This window comes from Eptatretus burgeri, chromosome 1 (genome assembly GCF_056783735.1).
Source record: "Eptatretus burgeri isolate ZD-2024b chromosome 1, Ebu_testis_v1, whole genome shotgun sequence".
NCBI lineage: Eukaryota > Metazoa > Chordata > Myxini > Myxiniformes > Myxinidae > Eptatretus > Eptatretus burgeri.
The window spans coordinates 40,807,842-40,828,562 of record NC_140961.1 but is presented as its reverse complement, the minus strand read 5'-3'; the positions used below and the strand labels follow the sequence as shown (position 1 = coordinate 40,828,562).

Genomic DNA, 20,721 nt, shown 5'->3' with positions numbered 1-20,721 from the left:
TGCATGCAGTCCTGTGCTCTGTTGGGAGCACAGGCATCATCCCAACTGACCGGAAGAGGGGCTTTGTTGTCTCTCTCTGGAAAGGGAAGGGTGATTGCCAGAACTGCAACAACTACCAAGGGGTGACGCTGCTCTCAGTGCCAGGCAAGGTCTTTGCTCGGATCATTCTTGACAGGGTTCACCACCATCTGCTTGAGCACCAGTGCCCAGAGCAGTCAGGCTTTACACCAAAGAGGTCAATGAGTCACCATATCCTTTCTCTTCGGATCCTCACCGAACATAGCTGAGAGTTTCGGCAAGGTTCTGCTTGCTGCCTATGTTGATCTCTGCAAAGCATTCAATTCCGTGAATCGGGATGCCCTCTGGAGGATTCTTGGTCTTCGTGGGGTGTCACCAAAACTAATCAATCTGATGTCTGAACTATACTCTTGGACTGAGAGTGCTGTGAGATGTGGTGATACCATCTCCAACTAATTTCCAGTTGGTGCTGGAGTTTGTCAGTACTGGCCCCCACACTTTTAAGTGCTTGTATGAACTGGATTCTGGGGAGGACCTCAGAGAGATCAAACTGCGTTGCATTGTTTTGGAATATCAAGATCTCTGACCTTGATTTCGCAGATGATGCAATCATCTTTACAGAGACTCTGGATATCCTTTTGGGGGCCATCGAGGTGCTGAATGAAGAGTCGGAGCCGCTGGGATTACGAGTTTCCTCGGTCAAAACTAAAATCCAGGCTTTCAATGACATATTGGATGCTGCTGTCTTGTCTGTACCAGTTTGTGGTGAGGATGTTGAGGTCACGGAGAGATTCACTTACCTTGGCAGTGATATTCATGTCTCTGCTGGCTGTGAGCCAGAGGTCAATCGACGTCTGGGTCAGGCCTGGGGAGTCATGGATTCACTGGATCATTGGGTGTGACACTGTCGGTACCTGTACGGGATGACGAAAGTCAGAATCTTCAGGTCCTTGATGCTTCCAATCTTGCTCTACGGATGTGAGACTTGGACTCTGACCAGGGATCTGAGATGGAGACTTAATTCCTTTGGTACCAGGTCTCTTTGTGGAATCCTTGGCTCTCGCTGGTCTGACTTTGTGTCCAACAAGCTCTTGCTGAGAGAGACTCAAATGAGATGTTACCTGCATAGTCCGTGAGCATCAGCTGCGGCTGTATAGACATGTGGCTCGTTTTCGTGATGCTGATCCTGCTCACCAGATTCTTTCAACGAGGCAGCCTCGTGAATGGAGGAGGCCAATGCGCCAACCACATGCCTCATGGTTGCAGCAGGTTGATGGGCATCTCAAAAAAGATGGGGATGGGCCGGCCAGGAATCTGCCTGGGGCATGGTGAGATGGAGGCCCCTGGAGTACCAGCAGAAAGTGGACGCAGCAACACGCTGCTCTGGTGCATGCTCCCATTCCTGACCTGACCTGACACACACATTGACTGACTGACACACACACTGACATTTATTATTATTGATATTATTGAAACGATCCTTCAAGGCCATATGCTACATGTCATCCTTCCCAATACAATCAACAAATGTCGAAGGTGTTACCATGAAATGTCATTGTTCGTGCAATCATGGCAGGATATTTTATCAAGCTGTGTTCATGCAGCACTCCTCGAACTTTGGGCTTAAATTTCCAGCAACACTTTACTTTTTAAATATTTGACCTTTTTATTTATTTAATTTTACATGGTCAGATGTTTATCGCTGTATGGTCAGATGCAAATAGTGCATATATTTCAGGAAAAAGAACACAAAGGAGAATGCTCAAACAACCAAAATAGAAACGTCAAGGCTTACACAAGTCTTGACCTCCGTACTTAAAGTAAAAATAATAAAAATAGAGTAGACCTTTACCAAAGGTTTGTAAGAAGCCAAAATATCAAAATACCAATATATAATAGAAACAGGGAAAACACCACTTGAAATTGCATTTGAGGTGTAGCAGGATGGCAAAAGACTGGCATTTAACTGAAAAACATAATCAAAATCAAAGCTGCATGAATACTCACTCGATTTTGTCGAGGCTAGTGAACGATTGTTCAGAACGGAATCCTTTTGTAACCCCAGGGACTCCACATTCTGTATTTTGTATAAAACTTGCTTTTCACACGACCAGCCAAGTATGAAATGCTTCATTTTATATCCGTCAATAGCTTATCGAATAAGCACACGGTAGTTCATCATTCGTTTCAAAACGCCAGGATGCTGTGCCATTCGATACACAAATTCATTGATTCACAGACACTCAATGACGTCCATCCGTCAATCGCGGGCACGGCACTGATCTGGCGCGGTATCCACTTCATGTGTTGCACAATGTACAATTACATCATTTTTATCACTTTATCATCAGATTCGAAGTTGTCTTTTGCAGCTTATTTTATGAGCAAAGAATTTGGAGTTATCTGTTTTTTGATATAGATATCATGCATTTCAGGAATGCAAACACTTTTCTTCAATTTGTTGGTGATATACAGTGGGATCTGGATGATAAGTGTATGCGCCTATTTTTTAGACTTAGTGGAACACATTTGCACTTATTACCTCTGCCACCGAAGGTGAAGATGGTTATGTTTTCACCCATTTCTGTCTGTTACTTGCAAAGTCGAAGATTTTTACAAGAATATTGGTTAATCGATTTTGATATTCTGTCTGCCTGTCTGTCACCTACAGGTCACAATTTAAAACCGATCTTCACAAAACTTCACCACATGGTAGAGTTTGCCATAAGGAAGAAGCCAATTGTTTTTGAGGTCAAAAGGTCAACAACTTAGTTGAGATTTCTAAATTCCTCAATTTTCATCTGATCGACTTGAAATTTGAAGAGTTTAAATTATTTCAGGTCATTGAATTGAGCCACCAATTATTTGGAGGTCCACATAGGCCAAAAGGTCAATAGTCGGGTCAATTTATGACAAACCACCACCAAACCCACAACAAATTGCAACAAAAGGCTTCTCAGTGGTTTTCATTCCTACTGGATATACTGATCAATAGAAAAAAAAAAGTCTACCAAAATCTGACATCCGGAAATGGGTTAAAACAGTCATTCTCAAGATGGCTGCCACCGGGCTTTGAAATAACTAAAACAGCTACAACTTCTTCAATAATTGTGATAAAAACATAATTGTTGGTTCTGGTCCATGGTTTTAATGGATCAGCAATCCACTGGTGTCAATAAAATTTAGATCTGATCAGTATTTAACCTGAAATCCAAGATGGTGGCAAAAAATGAAGGGCGTAAAATCAATAAATTGTCTCTATATAATCAAACCTCTGTTAGGCAATCACCCAACATTAATCAAATTCTAACAAAAGGGTTTTCAGTGTTCTCTTACCAGTAATTATATGTGATGTATTACATGTCAGGGGAATGTCCCTGGCTCTGATTGAGTAGCCTATCCCTTTCTTCGAATGCTTTTTCCCTGAATGTTTTGTTTTCTGTTTCAGGTTTGAAGAATGAGTGCTCCTGAGATGCACGAAGATCGGTGTTCAATTTGCAAGGAGAGGCTTGAGGATGGAAGTGACGTTGTGTGCAAATTTGTCAGAAGGGCGCTGATGGCATCAATACAGCCAATGTTCAGAGAGGTGACGATGTTTATGTGGCGGCTGGATACAAGGTACACACGGACTGTCGTAAACGGTATATAAATCAACATGACATCCTGAATCAAAAGAAGAAACAAGGACCATCCAAACCGTCCAGGAAGCGAAGTTCACGTGTGTTGACCGGGCCTTTCAACAGCAAATCTGACTGCTTGTTCTGTGGGACCACAGTGGACCTTGGAAGTTTTGACTACAGTCATGTCAGGACTGACGACTTTGCCAAAACCATTCTGGAGTGCTGTGAGAATCGGTCCGATGATTGGTCATTCACAGTGAAAGGGCGGATCGAGTACTATGGTGGAGATCTTCATGCAGCTGACTGCATATATCATCATCAGTGCAGTGTCCATTTCCGCACTGGGCGTGATGTACCAGTGCACTTCTGGAGTGGACCAGATACAACAAGTAGGAAATCTGGACATCCGATAGATAGTGATCAAGAGTAGGCATTCTCCAGAATGTGTTCATAGCTTCAGATGAATGATGAGGAACAGATGACTGCTTTGTACCTTTGTGGCAAAATGGAAGATTTCTTATGGATAAAAATTCTCTTCCATACACCAACTACTATCTGAAGAAGAAAATGAAGGAAAGATATGGGGACTCCATTTATATTGCTGAAGGAGAGGGCGTAAATGACATAGTTGCATTCAGAGAGAAAACATCACACATACTCCGGTCATTCTACAAAGAAGCACAGCGAGAAGGAGATGAAGAGGCACAAAAGAAGGCCATAATTGAGACGGCAGCAAGGCTGATCAAGAGCGATGTACCATCTGTTAGTGATCACTTCCCAAAATCAGAAGAACTTTAACTTGACTTTGCACTGGCATTCCTTCCAGATAAACTTCGAAATATGTTGAATAGTCTGTTCGTTGGAAAAAAACACGCAACGTAAAGTGGCTAGTATTGGACATGTCATTGTACAAGCAGTTAGACCTCGGGCTGTCATTGCACCACTCCAGATTGGTCTCGCTGTGCAGGTCCATCACATATATCGGTCAAAATTCCTTGTGGAAACCCTGTGTGATATGGGGTACGGCTCATCATATGGTGAAGTACTGCGGTTTGAAAAGAATGCGGCAAGCTGTGTCATCAATCGGATGAAGCATCTTCTTGGGAATAAGTTGTGCACTCAACTATTATTCCTGCACACCTTCACAGGATGTGATTCAACATCTCGTGTGAATGGCATTGGGAAAAAAAAATCAGTCTTTCAGAAACTCGTGGAAGATGATCAAGGCCTCCAGTTGTGTGCAGATACATTCACTTCGAGAGGCGTCAGCCACGTTGAAATAAAGAAACTTGGCAGCCAAGCGATGGCTGTTATATTTGCTGGGGAGAGCACAAGTTCTCTGGCAGCCATGCGTTACAAGATATTCACAAAGAAGGTCGCTGCTGCCAAGTCTTTCATTACACCTGAACGTCTTCCCCCAACGGAATCTGCCACCAAGTTTCATTGTCTCCGAGTGTACTACCAGGTCATGGTTCGGATGGGGATGGAGGGTGACCTCGATCCTCTGGACTGGGGCTGGGGACTTGAAGACAATCGATTTGTACCTATCATGACTGCCATGGATGCTGCACCAGACGCTCTTCTGAAGATGATACACAGCAACTGCACCACAGCTTGTGACACACCCCGTTGCAGCTGCAGAAAGAATGGGCTTCCGTGTACGTCTGCATGTGGATCATGCCAAGTGACGTTTTGTGACAATCCACTAAATAAAGCCTCTGAGGAACTAGAGGACAGTGATGAGGACTGAAATTGTAACCTCAACTGCCATTATGTAATGTTCACAAATAAATGTTTCAGTGGCACCAGATGTTCAGTGATTTTGGTTCAAATGGAAAATTTATTGATTTTTGCACTCTTGAATTTTGCTGCCATCTTGGATTTCATGTTAAATACTGATCAGATCGAAATTTTATTGACACCAGTGGATTGCTGATCCATTAAAACCATGGACCAGAACCAACAATTATGTTTTTATCACAATTATTGAAGAAGTTATAGCTGTTTTAGTTATTTCAAAGCCTGGTGGTGGCCATCTTGAAAATGACTGTTTTAACCCATTTCCGGATGTCAGATTTTGGTAGACTTTTTTTCTGTTGATCAGTATATCCAGTGGGAATGAAAACCACTGAAAAACCTTTTGTTACAATTTATTGTGGGTCAGGTGGTATTTTGACCTGACTGCAACATAAGCCGAATTACTAAGATTGTCAATTTTCATCCGCTTCACTTGAAATTTGAAGAGGAGTTGCATATTTGGTTATTGAATTCAACCACCAATTATTTTTGAGGTCAAATTTGTTTTATGGATTTTGCAAGTATCGTGCTCTGCACAACGTCATCGTCTTGTTTGTTTGTCTGTTTGCAGGATATCTGAAAAAGTTGTGGACAGATCTGGTGTGTGACAAGGCCGAACTGATTCGATTTTGGTGAGGATCCTGATCCGGCTACTAGAATTTTTAAGTGATTCTTCACCATTGAGAGATAGGGTAAAAAACGATAAATAGCACAATATCTCAAAAATGTGGACGGATTCAGATGGAACTTGGTGGACACATTGGGCGTGTGATCACGACAAAGCGATTCAATTTTGGTGAAGATCCGAATCCGGATCCGACTACTAGAATTTTTAAAGTCATTCTTCATCATTGAGAGATGGGGCTCGAAAACGACATAGAGCATATTTCAAAAATGTATTGGGCCAGATAGGTCCTCGTGGATCAGGCATTATGGGGTGGAGGTAGTGTGCTCTACCGAGTACCCTTCTAGTTTTCCATATGTGCTTATATTCAAAGAGCCTGACATTTGCGCGTATTTTCCATATATGCTTAGATGTGTTAAAAAATCCATGACACATGCTTAAAATGATAAATGTTCTTCAGATTGGCTGTATAATGTCAGTTTTTACCTCAATGCAATTTTACTTGTCCATACCTTGGAAACAAATACCAAATACACTTTCAGTCCTCAATTGCGTATCTGTTTCAACTCCACAAGTTCATTTTCCATGTCCAGGTAAAAGGCCTGTCTTCCATTCCCCATCTTCATCAAACCTTTTGCACTCTGAACAATTATTTCCCCATTCTTTACTCAGGTTATGTCCAATTTTATTACACGTCTGTTATCTGTTCTTACAAGAGTTGTAAAACACGATAATCTCGATCTTCTTTTCACAGTTGTATGAGCGACGCTTCACTGGCATGTCCTTTTTGATCATGATGAAAATTCGGACCTAAAGTTTATGCACCAATGCCAATAAAACACGATATACTGTCATGTTTGGGTTGATAATGTTTTCAGTTTTCAAAGCCTTACTATGTTTACCTTCGCATTCTGCGAAAGGTTATGTATTGGTCACTGTGTATTTATTTATTTATTTATTTGTGAATATGTGTGTGTTTGTTTGTTATTCGCAAAACTCAAAAAGTATTACACCAAATCGCTTGAAATTTGGTGGGATGATGGGTTATTATCCAAGGAACATTTGATTAGATTTTGGGTGCGATCGGGTCAAAGGTCAAGGTCAAGGTCATGGAAAGGTCAAATTCGTATTTTTACCATAGCGCGGTCAATTTTGATCTAATTGGCATGCAACTGATGCAAAAATGTTCAGAATTCATTGCCCAATCTTGTGATGGGCAACATGACACAATTACGTCATTACCCTTGTTAGCGGTTGGGGGTCAAAGGTCAGTGGGGTCACGACCTTTCAAAATATGCGGTTTTTGTCATAACACGGTCAAAGCAAAACCGATTTGCATGAAACCAACACCAAAATGTTCACTGTTCTGTTCCCCCCACTCTCATGCCAAGAACAAAAAAGTAGCGGAGGCTGAGGTGTGCGCTCTACCGAGTGCCCATTCTAGATTTATATGCGTTTATTTTTAATGGAGAAATCGTATAGGGAGGCCCGTGTGCACTTATTTTTCATATGCGCTTATCATCCAGATTCTACTGCACTGATTTTATTTTTGGTAATATTCCGACTTTTTTTTTCATGCCAAATTTTTTGGTATCCTAGTATATCGATATGAAAAATTACTGATATATCGGTATATCGATATATAGCCAGACCTGAGTTGGCGGATAATTCAAACGATCGGTTTTGTCAAACGAAAAGTGACAAAACCATGCTTAAATCAATGCCGTTTTAAGAGAGAGAAAGATGGTTCAAAGGAAATTTAAAAACGAAATATTGGTTCTTCTTATCATTACTAACCATCTGCTCTCAATGTCAGCTTTGAAGAAAGATAATTTCTGTGATTAATATCAGAATGAAGATAATGGATCCAAAGTTAGAACTTAAACCTTGAAGGAGGACGAGTATAGCACAAAAGGTGACAGTGGATAGAAAAGAAAAGTTTTTTAGTGGATAGAAGGTACACACGGATTTTTAGTGGATAGAAAAGAAAACCATTTTAGCCATGGAAACGTCAGGATTGGTGCAGGAGTTCCAAACTTTAAAAGCATATTTCTGTGACGTGCCTGTGAACACTGCTCGTACTGTCGATTGTAAAAATGCTGCTCCACCGGTGAAAAGATAAGCCAGTAGGTCTCTTCCGTCTGTGGCGGAAGGTCAATCTGGCAGGCAAAAAAAAGGGACAATGTGCGATCATAGCCAACAAAAAAAAAAATATATATATATATATATTTAAAAAGAGGGTCATAGTATACCGCTGTTTTGGTATCGATGAACATGTGCAACACCAATTCCATATCACAAAGCTACTATTGTACCAGCATACCTGTTCAACAACATCCTTCTTTGCTGTTCTCCACATGCAAGATGCGAGCAGATCGAGTAAAGCTCTTGGCCTCCCCTGGCATAGTGGCTGATAAATTAGCCTCTCCCACCAGTGTCGAACCAGATAAGGGTCACGTCCCAGGAACAAGATTAGGCCATAAAGGTCTGATTGACAAACAAATTGGTCACTTTTACAACACGATCACTCCAATAAATATATGCATGATTGTATTCCTTTTGGATGCTGAAGCATTGCTGTCGTAACACTCAGATAATTATTACACCCAACCTTACCACCAATGTTACAACACCAATAAGCATTTTTTTGAAGCCTTACCTACCACCTGAACACAACCTTAACTCCAACACCATGCACGTTGCTGCCGAGAAATGCAGGCAGCGATTCATTCGATAAAATGACAGCTCAGTAGTGGAAACATTTTCCTCAAAAGTGGGTCACATATGGTTTCAACCACAAGGAAAGAATTCCACAAAATTGCCAATTGAGTGAGCTGCCATGGCTATTCTCTCCACAGTGACAGGAATCATATCTTCAACAACCTTCTTCTTCTCCTTCAATAAGGAGCACAAGGCTGCGGGGTAGCATGAATCGCTGAGGATGCGGCAGCTGTTCTGCTGATGCAATGCCCTTCCAAGGTTAGGGCAGGAATTTGTGAGTTGTTCATAATGCCGGCGATATCTCGTCTACTCTTTCTGAAGGACTCAGTGGGATCTTTAACGTCCACCAACTAATTCCGGGAGATGGGATGCCAAGTTTAACGTCCATCCAAGGGACGGCACACACAACGATGGATCATCCTGCCTGTGAAACACCAGAATGACAGTTTATAGCTGGGCCAAGATGCAAGCCCAGGCGAGACAGCTTCAAGGCAAGTGTTCATTCCTCGAGGCCAGGGATCAGCAACCAAAATAACAAGAAGAGCCATTTTTTTTCGAATTCAGTCAAAATGCAATATCTTAACGAGCCGCAATGCATGCAACCCCTCTTTCATTCCTGATGCCAAAGCTGGATTTTTTTTCTTTTGTGAAGACATTTCATTTTAACCCCTTTAATTATGCAAATTTTATTTCACATTTAATTCCAATTTTGATTTATTTGTTAAAATGCATGTTGACCTTCAGAGTACTATTGACAAATGTCACAAGCTTCTGTTTCCTGAAAACAATTCAAAGACTTTGCAGCCTTACCATCTCAAAACACAGATACAGTATACGTATCCCATAATGCAGTACAGATATAGGAGTTCAGTGAAGTCAGCAAGTTGTGCACACACATGATCCCACGGCCAAATCGGTGTACAAGCGGAGGACAAAGGAAAGTCAATTCACGATCGGTGAAGTCGAAATTTCGTGTTATTGTGCTTTGTCATGGACAATCGGGGTCAAATATCATCCTGAAGTGTTGGACACTGTCTTAGGAGCGATATTGTAACAATTGAAGTTATAAGCAACATAGATCTATAAGAATTGCTGAATACAGAAAGGTCCAAAGTGAAACTAACTTCACACACAGAAACACAAACATATGTGCGAGCACGCATGTGCACACTACTTATAGTGTACATCATGAGACATTCAAAAATAAGACGAATTTGCCTTTTTCTTTTACTCCTGAGAGAATATCATTCTGGTGACATCACATATATACGCGTTATCAAAACATCTCGTTTGTTATTTAGATGTAAATAGCTCATTTTTGGGATTCTCGCTGAACTGCCCAGCAAGGATCAGGGTGAAGCGAGCTTTTTAGAAGGGGGGTTTGAATTCTAAACTGAGACTGGACGTTGTGGTTGCGCTATTGCCAACAAGATTGTCAGAATGACCGCATAGCAGATAATGTGCGGCGCACAATAGGTAAGTCATGCTCACAGAATTCACCGAAAATTGGATGTATTTTCCTTTTGGTCAAAGTTCTCAAGTATTACTTCATCCTTTCACAACACTCATAAATATTCTTTCTGAAAATTGATGAGAAAAAAGGGCGTTCGATCGATCAGGCTTGAGAGTGGCACATCAATGATTAAAGATCCGTATGTGGCTCCAGAGCCGCACGTTGCCAACTCCAACTTCAGGCTATCCTGCCAGCCTATCTTTTGCAATTTACCATTGCCATATAAAGTTGTCTCTGCATAAAGCAAATCTGATGTGGGTGACACAAATGTTAATGGACAAGTCGCCTTTCCTTTGTACAAATTTCTTTGCACGGGGTATTGCTTCAACAACAAAATGATATCTGAACCATGAAAGGTCACCTTACTCCAATTGATAACAATTACTGCACCATCAGATTGAATATGCAGGTACCAGTTCAACTTAGTAAAATAGAACCACAGGTCCTGAAGCTCATTTGGATCAGGAACAAGTCAATGACATAAAATATCGGCATTTTGTTGATGTGCAGAATCTGTTCACGCGTTTGGTTGAATGGAAGCCCTCTCAATGCCGATTACAGCGATACCTTTGACTAGACGATACATGCAAACGTACAAGAGAGGTCCCTTTGAAGTTTTGGGGGCGATGACATCACAACATTGAAACAACTATTGGAATAAATTTGAGAAAGTATGTCATCAGAATGAGGCTAAATGGGTACCGCATGTACGCTTATTTATGTGAACATTAAAGTTATCGCAGGTGAACAAATGTGTACGTGATGGGTCATCACCGATACACATGAGAAAGGTAAAATTTTTACATCGCGACTGAGTTTAGGGTCCTTTAAGCAGAATCCAAATAAAGATTCAACACCAATATGTCGGCTGATTATATAGAAGATTCATTATTCCAAGCTTTCAAGCAATGCTCTTCATCAGGATTTTAAGTTTCATTGAAATTATGTGTGTCAGGTCAGGTATGGGAGCATGTGCCAGAACAGCGCGTCGCTGCGTCCACTTTCTGCCGGTACTCCAGGGGCCTCCGTCTGGCCATCCCCCAGGCAGATGCCAGGCCCATCCCCATCTCCTTGAGATGATGGTCAACCTGCTGCAACCATGAGGCACGTGGTCGGCCCACTGGCCTCCTCCACTCATGAGACTCCCTCGCTGAGAGAATCTGGTGAGCAGGATCAGCGTCAGGAAAACGAGCCACATGTCCATACAGCCGCAGCTGACGCTCACGGACTATGCAGGTAACAAATCTCATCCGAGTCTCTCTCAGCAACCGCTCGTTGGACACAAAATCCGACCAGCGATAGCCAAGGATTCTCCGAAGAGACCTGGTACCAAAGGAATTAAGTCTCCGTCTCAGATCCTTGGTCAAAGTCCAAGTCTCGCACCCATAGAGCAAGACTGGAAGTACCAAGGACCTGAAGACTCGGACTTTCGTCCTCCCGCACAGGTACCGGCAGCGCCACACCCCATGATCCAGTGAATCCATGACTCCCCAGGCCCGACCCAGACGTCTATTGACCTCCGGCTCACAACCTGCGGAGACATGAATATCACTGTCAAGGTAAGTGAATCTATCCACGACCTCAACATCCTCACCACAAACAGACACAGACAGGACAGCAGCATCCAAGATGTCACCGAAAGCCTGGATCTTTGTTTTGACCCAAGAAATCCGTAATCCCAACGGCTCCGACTCCTCATTCAGCACCTCGAGGGCCCCCAAGAGGAGGTCTAAAGTCTCCGCATAGATGACTGCATCATCTGCAAAATCAAGGTCCGAGATCTTGACATTGCCAAACGATGCACCGCAACTTGATCTCTCCGACATCCTCCCTAAAATCCAGTCCATACAAGTGCTGAAAAGTGTGGGGGCAAGTACACATCCCTGACGAACTCCAGTAACAACTGGAAATAAGTCAGAGGCGGTACCACCACACTTCACAGCACTCTCAGTACCAGAGTAGAGTTCAGACATCAGATCGATCAGTTTCGGTGGCACCCCACGAAGACCAAGAATCCTCCAGAGGACATCCCGATTCACTGAATCGAACGCTTTACAGAGATCAACATAGGCTGCAAGCAGCCCCTGCCGAAACTCTCGTCTGCGTTCGGTGAGGACACGAAGTGCAAGGATACGGTCAATCGTTGACCTCTTTGGTGTAAAGCCTGACTGCTCTGGACGCTGGTGCTCAAGCAGATGGTGGCGGACCCTATCAAGAATTATCCGAGCAAAGACCTTGCCCGGCACTGAGAGCAGCGTCACCCCTCGGTAGTTGTTGCAGTCTTGGCGATCACCCTTCCCTTTCCAGAGAGGGACAACAAGGCCCCTCTTCCAGTCAGTTGGGATGATGCCTGTGTTCCAGGCAGAGCACAAAACTGCATGCAACGACGCGAGTGCAGCATTTCCACCAGCCTTGAGAAGTTCGGCATGGATGCCACAGATCCCTGGAGCTTTGCCCCGTTTCAACTGGTTCACCGCAGCCCGTGTTTCCACAAGCGATGGTGGACCACAGTTGATTCGAGGGTCAGCAACAGGGATTGTAACACCCTTGACGTCCAACTCGACAGCTGGGGGATCAGCCTGGTACAACCGCTCAAAGTAACCGGCCCAGCGGGCCTTCACTTCAGACTCCTCTGTCAAGAGCCTACCACTCTCTGCTCGAACTGCAGTGCTTCGAGGGGTGGGCTTGGATGAACGTAATGCGCGAATTCCCCTGTAAGCGGGACGAGAATCACCTGTCCACAGGTGATGCTCTACCCCCTCACAGATTCCTCGCACATAGGCCTCCTTGTCCACCCTCAGTGCACGTACAGTTTTACGCCTCAGCTCCCTGAACAGCTCAGCTCTGCCATTCAGCCTGGCCCTGCGACTCTGGTCAATGGTATCCAGTGTCCCTTGAGAGACAAAATTCTTCTTTGCCCTGCGGTGAACTCCAAGGCATCCACCGGCAACATCAAGGACGGTGGTCTTGAAGGCGCTCCACAACTCTTCAGGACCCCCCAAAGCACCCAGACCCCCCAAGTGTCCACTCAACCATGTTCGCAAACTCCTCAGCTACTCTCTCATCCCTGAGCTTGGCAACATCCAGCCTCGGCTGGGATGGTACCATTCTCCAGGATTTAAGGTGCAGCTTTAGAGTTGCTACAACAAGCCTGTGGTCAGTATTGAGGAACTGAGCACTCCGGTAGACCCTGCAGTTCTGGATCATCCTCCAATGACCGTCAATGAGGACATGGTCAATCTCCTTTGCCACACCGCCAGCGTTGGAATACCAAGTCCAGCGATGAGCTTGCGGGCGCTGAAACCATGAACCAGCCACCCTAAGTCCATGACTTCTTGCAAAGTCAAGGAACTTAGTGCTATTCTGGTTCATAGTTCCTGACCCATGGGGACCAACACACACCTCATAACCATCCCTATCAGTTCCAGTCGATGCATTGAAATCCCCCAAGACTAGAAGTGTATCTCGTTTGGGGCACTGATCAACCACAGACTCGAGTGTGGCGTAGAATGTGTCCTTCACGGTGAGGTCACTCGCCTCAGTCGGAGCATAAATAGAGACCAGGGAAATGACACCTAAGGAGTGACGAATCCTTAATCTCATAATACGCTCGTTGACCGGTGTTACCTCAATTATCATTGGGGTCAGCTTATTGGACACAGCTACAGCAACTCCTTGGGTATGGTAACCATCAGAGCGACCAGACCAATAGTAGGTGTAACCACCCACCATTATCTCGCCGCAATCCGGTCTCCGAACCTCAGAGAGAGCTGCAATCCCGATGTCCAAACGCTTGAGCTCAGATGATAACAGAGACAGGTGATCATCCTCTCTTAGGGATAGGACATTCCAGGCACCCACCCGAAGGGACCGCCTCAGGTTAACCCAAGGAGACCGCCGTCTGGTGGACGACACCTCAGCACCACTCCGACACACTCTCCCGCAATCTGACCCAGGGATGTTACCCCGTGGTTTCCCTCCTATCAAAGATTGGGGGTCCCGAAGGCTTTGCCCCAATCCCATCATCCGGTGAGCTGCCCTGCGAAGGGAAGCTGCACAGGAGGTACTCCCACGGAGTGGGTTTTCAGATTTTTTTGCGTTTTTGCGTGTGTGTGTGGTTTCAGAGAATAGAGCAAATACCTATTTGGGGGGGGAGGGGGTATCAAACAAAAACCCCTGTAGACCCCCTTAATTAGCACAGATTTTGATGTGGTCAATAAAACTTCATTAGGCATCAGATATGAAGCTTGTGGCCAAGTGTCATCAAAATCGTGTGTTTGGTTCAAGTGATAATGACTGATGTGTTTATGGACTGACTGACTCACTCACTCATCTATGGACACTGCTCGATCGCATTAGCTCACCTGACTAAAGTGCAGGTGAGCGAAAAATAAACTATAACCCCCATGCCTTCCACCCCCAACCAAACCCAACCGCACCCACAAACTAACTCGATTGACTGCACTGTCCAACATCCTCGTTCTCTCACCTTCAAGCCCACGCTGAACCGGTGTGCCAGTCACACACCAGTGATTGACCGCACTAAGACGAAGGGCCATCTCAGCTGCCTGCAGAGACAGTTCAGCAGCACACCTTTAAAACCTATGCACACTTGTATTTTCTAAAAGGCTCCACTCAAAAGGACAATCATGGCCAATGAAACAAGACTGTAGAGTTATAATGGAGGAAAACTGAAAATAAAAAACATTTATAAATGTAAGCTGCTCATGAGTAGTTGGGCAGTCACAAGAGCCATCTACGATTTTCCACTGAGCCCCACCTTGGCGGTCGTGCATTCTACCATCTGTGCCTCATCCAAACACAAACGCCACCATTCGACAGCAACCAACGGGCTCGGAATTGCCATGTAGCGCTTGGTGAGTCGGAGGCGTGACTCTTGGGTCACCCCTTTGCCTGCAGAGCTCCTTCCACCCAGAGGGATGTCAGCGTAGTCGAGTTCGGACCGCAGTACATGATACGTTGTGAGCACGATATCGTAAGAGGCAAGCACTGCTGGAGCAATGAAGCCATCCTGTTTTACTCCTCCATAGACCTTGGAAAACATGACAGTATATCAAATTAATATGTACTAAGCCATCGAATTTTGCTTGTTCAGTTGCCTTTGGGCTTGTTCAGCTCTGCAGGGGTTTCTGAAGCTGTTTCTTTGACTTTACAAAGAGCAGCTTAGCAAAGAATGGTGTTTCACAGTCATGGGAATTGAAAATATTTCATCTTTTATCACCTGCTGGAAACTTTCGACATCTCTTACATTATCAATTATTCATACTTAAAAGCAAAAACATGACAAAGAAAAGCTTGGCCCTTTTGCCTGGAAGATTGAACTGACTGAACCAGTTGTAATATGAGCTCCAGAGGATGAAATGTCTGTTTATACGTGATTGATGTGTAATGTGACTTCATTTAGGTGGATAACGACATTTTGAAAGGAGCAGGTGGTTCAGTATGGGTAAATCCCTTGTACAAAATTTGGTGTAGCACAAAACGAGTTCATCAAAGCAGTTTTGTTTCTCACCAGGACCTTCAGTGCGCCATCCCTAACATGGCGCGATATCTCCTCCATCCACTGGCAGCAGATAGATATTGGTGAAATGATGAGTGTGGCAGCACTGGCCACTATTGGCCCAGCTATCAGACAGTGGGGACAACGATAAGGTGACGGTGGCGTGGGTGCTGGTGGTCTCCGGTATCGCACACATCTCTCGTGCTGCCAGATGCCACACGAGAGACACTGCACGTGAGGCCAGAAATCTTCAATGCCCAGTCGACCACAGATGCATTCAAAGCTGGATGAAGAGGGAGAAAGGGGAGATGCACCACACAAGTCCTCAGTAATACAACATTAAAGCGAAAAATGAGAGATGGGTCACTCAGTCATTGGTGATGGTGTTGCACAATTAGTTTGGAGACTTGCTTTCAGTGCTCCACCTCCCCAAAGGTTATTAAAGCCACTCAGAATGTCAAGAACAAGTCCTCACATCAAACAGGGTTTGATCAATGGTGCTATTTCTTTCTTCTGTACATCTCTCAATGCTCCTTCCACATTTACCCTAACTTCTGCTCATAATTTTACTTTAAACTTAACTGCCATTGTTGGGGATAGTTTTAATGTTTGTAGACACACACAACAGTTGCATGGTCCAAGGTCTTCTTCATGTTAATGTCTTTCTTAAACCTAAACACAGCATCAATGGCATGATCCCACTCCTAGAAATAATGCAAATCAGTAACTTTGGTGCTGCATACACATGATGATGACCAAATATAGAAGAGAGAGAAGGTGGTGGTGGTGGTGGTAAGAGGAGACTGCATATTGGGGAGCAGTATTGGGCTTAATGTGAAAGGATCAGGTTGAGCGAGGCTCATGGAAGAGCTAGATCAGGTGGCAGAGGGTAATAGACCGACAGTGGGGCAGTGGGACAACAGTTGAGCAATACAAGCAACAGAATGAACAAACAGGAGAAAATAGGACCACTGGACCTGTCGCTTATCTGGACCCTGGCCTAATGTTGTAACCCAAATTTGGTAGAATTCTGAATGGTGGGTCTGGTGTGAAGATTTTGAAGGAATTTTCGTGATTTTCCAAAAATTTAACTTTGTCCGCCATTTTGACACACTTCCGGTCATATGACCGGAATGACCGCAATTGAACATCACGACCCTGTCCTAATGTCACCAAAATTTGGTAACATCCTGACGGGTGGGTCAAGAGAAGAAGATTTTGGAAGGAATTTGCACGACCGTCATTTTGACACATTTCCAGTCACGTGATCAGGATAGCCTCCACAATTTAACATTAGGACCGTGTCCTAATGTTGTAACCCAAATTTGGAAGGATTCTGACTCGTGGGTCTGGAGAAGAAGATTTTTGAAGGAATTTACGTGCTTTTCACAAAAATTGATGAAGCTGGCCATTTTGACACTTCCAGTCATGTAATCAGCATGGCCTTCAATTTAACATCAGGATTCTATCCCAATGTTGTAACCTAAATTTGGAAGCATTTTGACGGGTGGGTCTGGAGAAGATTTTTGAAGGAATATACGTGATTTTCCCCAAAATTGACTAAGTCAGCCATTTTGACACACTTCCGGTCACGTGATCAGAATGATTTCGGCAATTTAACATCCGTACCCTTGCCTAATGTTAGCCTGGTGTTGGCGCAGTGGTTAGGGCAGCGGCTTGGGATCCAAAAGGTTCTGAGTTCAAGCCCCGTTGGGCCACTGAATTAATACACCAGGGGGTTGACTCAGCCTGTCATCCTTCCGAGGTCGACGAAATGAGTACCAGTATACTGGGCCGGTGTATACCCCGGTTAAAATAGGTGTACCATATCCCTGTGTCGTAAGAGGCGACCAGGGTTGCGTCAGGAAGGGCATCCGGCGTAAAACATGTGTCAAATCACTGTGCGGATCATACGGATGATCCGCTGTGGCGACCCCTTATGGGAGCAGCCGGAAGAAGAAGAACAAGAAGAAGAACAACAACAACAACAACAACAACAACAAGAACAAGAACAAGAACAAGAACAAGAACAAGAACAAGAACAAGAACAAGAACAAGAACAAGAAGAACAAGAACAACAACAAGAAGAACAAGAACAACAACAAGAACAACAACAAGAACAACAACAAGAACAACAACAAGAACAACAACAAGAACAACAACAAGAACAACAACAAGAACAACAACAACAAGAACAACAACAAGAACAACAACAACAAGAACAACAACAACAAGAACAACAAGAAGAACAACAAGAAGAACAACAACAAGAACAACAACAAGAACAACAACAAGAACAACAACAAGAACAACAACAAGAACAACAACAAGAACAACAACAAGAACAACAACAAGAACAACAAGAACAACAAGAACAACAAGAACAACAAGAACAACAACAACAACAACAACAAGAAGAAGAAGAAGAAGACCCTTGCCTAATGTTGTAGCCCAAACTTGGTAGCATTCTGACTGGTGGATCAGGAGAAAAAAAAAATTTGGAAGGAATTTGCGAGACCACCATTTTGACACACCTCCAGTCATGTGATCAGCATGTCCTCTGCAATTTAACATCAGGACTCTATCCTAATGTAAGATAAATGGATGACTGCTTTAAATATCTCCGTACAACCATTACCAGTAACTTAAAGTGAGACCACAGCACAGATACTGTTTTATTATTCGTAAAGCTCAGCAATGCCTCCACTTCTTGCGGGAGCTAAAGAAGTTTGGCCTTCGCAGGGAGATTCTCAACCAGTTTTATCAGGCCATCATCGAAAGTGTTTTGACTATTTCTGTGTGTGTGTGTGTGTGTGTGTGTGTGTGTGTGTGTGTGTGTGTGTGTGTGTGTGTGTGTGTGTGTGTGTGTGTGTGTGTGTGTGTGTGTGTGGTATGGCTGCTGCATCCAGCAACAGAAGCTTTAGCTCCAGAGGGTTGTGCGTACTGCTGGTTGGAAAGTTGGACATGTGTTACCTTGTTTGGCTTCAATTTATACAGAGCATACTGTGAATCGATCACGGAGAATAGTCTCTGATGCCTCACATCCAGATAATGTCCTGTTTCAACTTTTGCCGTCTGGAAGGAGATACAGGTCACTTAGGTGTCGGACAAATAGCTTTAGGAATAGCTTATTTTCCCTGAGGCAGTTATTGCCCTGTCCAACTCCATTGCCACATAAACAGTGGTTTTCTGTTTCTGTTGACATTTTTATTAATTTATATATTTATCTTCACATGGTGCTACTGTTTCGATTGTTGGGTTGTTGCTGAATGCTCGGATAGGGAGAGGGGTCGGCATGCTATTCATTCGCAGTTTCATTATTATCTATGACTATGGTATTTGACTGTTTATTTATGCTGTTCATCATGTGTATGGTTATGTTATGCGAGAGTAGGCTTGGCTTTTTGGTTAGGCGGGGGGAGAGGAGGGTGAACACGAGGGATTGCATCATTCTAATTTTGTAAATTTTAGATATTTTGTTGTGATTGTGATGTTGTGTATTGAGCGATTGTTTTGTTAGTGGTAGAGCTTGAGTTTATTTTGAATTCAGATTTAACGTCTGATGTATTCTGGTTGATTTTTTTGGTGTCTGATTTATTGTGATTGTATGTGTGACCAACACCAAGACACATTCCTTGAGTTTAAATTACACATGGTGAAATAAAGTTCTTCTTCTTCTTCTTCTTCTTCTTCTTCTTCTTCTTCTTCTTCTTCTTCTTCTTCTTCTAAATTTTGAAGAATTTTGTCTGGTGGGTCTGGAGAAGAAAATGTTTGAAAGAATTGACACGATATTCCCAAAAATTGACTAAGTCAGCCATTTTGACACACTTCTGGTCATGTGATCGGAAGGACCGGCAATTTAACATCTCAACCCTGGCCTAATGTTGTAACCTAAATTTGGGAGCATTCTGACGAGTGGATCAGAAGAAGCCTTTGGAAGGAATTTATGGAACCGCCATTTTGACACACTTCCGGTTATGTGATCGGAATGGCCTCCACAATTTAACATCAGAACCCTGTCCTAATGATGTAACCCCAATTTGGTAGCAATCTGACAGGTGGGTCTGGAGAAGATTTTTGTAGAAATTTACTAAGTCAGCCATTTTGACCTACTTAAAGTCATATGACCGGAATGAGCTTTGCAAGTCCTGTTACCAGTCAAGAGAGGAATGTTGCTGCAAAATTTTAGCACCATCAGCCCAGTGGTTGGCTAGAGAAGTCGAGAAAGGAGACGGATAGACGGTGCGCGATGACAATGCCTTATCTGGAATGTAAATTCCAGGTAAGCTACAAATTGAGAAAGAGGAGGGGAGGAAACATAGCAAACTTTCACAACATTCTGCAGCTCATTGGGCCACTTATCATAATGTCCAACAAATATTGGGAAAGCCTAAGAAGTGATGTAATTTGAAGGAATTCCATGGACGACCAGTAAGAAAGAATGGGGGGGGGGGATATGTTCACGAGTCAAATACAAATATGTTGTGGTGCACCAAGTTGCTTGAGCGTCTCATGCAAAATAAACATTATTTGTACGTTGAACACATTATTATTACCTCCATCACCAAAGATGGTGGAGATTGTGTTTTCACCCCTGTCTGTGAGCACGATATCTCAAAATGTTACGGATGGATTCAGACAAAACTTGGTGAACAGGTTGAGTGTGTGATGAGGAAGAAGAGATTCGATTTTGGTGAAGATCCAGATCCGGATCTGGATTCAAGAACGTTTTAATTTTTTTTAAAGTGATTCTTCACTGTTGAGAGATGGAGCTAAGAAAACGTTGTGGACGGATTATGATAAAACTTGGTGGATTATTTGTGTAGGTGAGATGAATCAATAGTTTATGATAATGCATGCATACGTGGGTGCACCGTGGTGTGGTTAAAGCAAGTCATGGGACTCG

General features: G+C 43.6%; 1 protein-coding gene across 8 annotated transcripts in view; it reads right to left on the bottom strand.

Annotated features, from left to right (window-relative positions):
* Window positions 1-20,721, bottom strand: part of SHPRH (SNF2 histone linker PHD RING helicase) — a 140,956-nt gene that overhangs the window by 58,192 nt on the left and 62,043 nt on the right. For all 8 annotated transcript variants that reach the window (XM_085880770.1, XM_085880757.1, XM_085880737.1 and 5 more), the window contains 5 exons: window positions 15,828-16,098; window positions 15,075-15,347; window positions 14,784-14,862; window positions 8,384-8,547; window positions 8,124-8,219 (listed from right to left, as the gene is read on the bottom strand). In XM_085880770.1, the coding sequence (XP_085736896.1) occupies window positions 8,124-8,219; window positions 8,384-8,547; window positions 14,784-14,862; window positions 15,075-15,347; window positions 15,828-16,098 (883 nt within the window). The remainder of the gene's footprint in view (window positions 1-8,123; window positions 8,220-8,383; window positions 8,548-14,783; window positions 14,863-15,074; window positions 15,348-15,827; window positions 16,099-20,721) is intronic.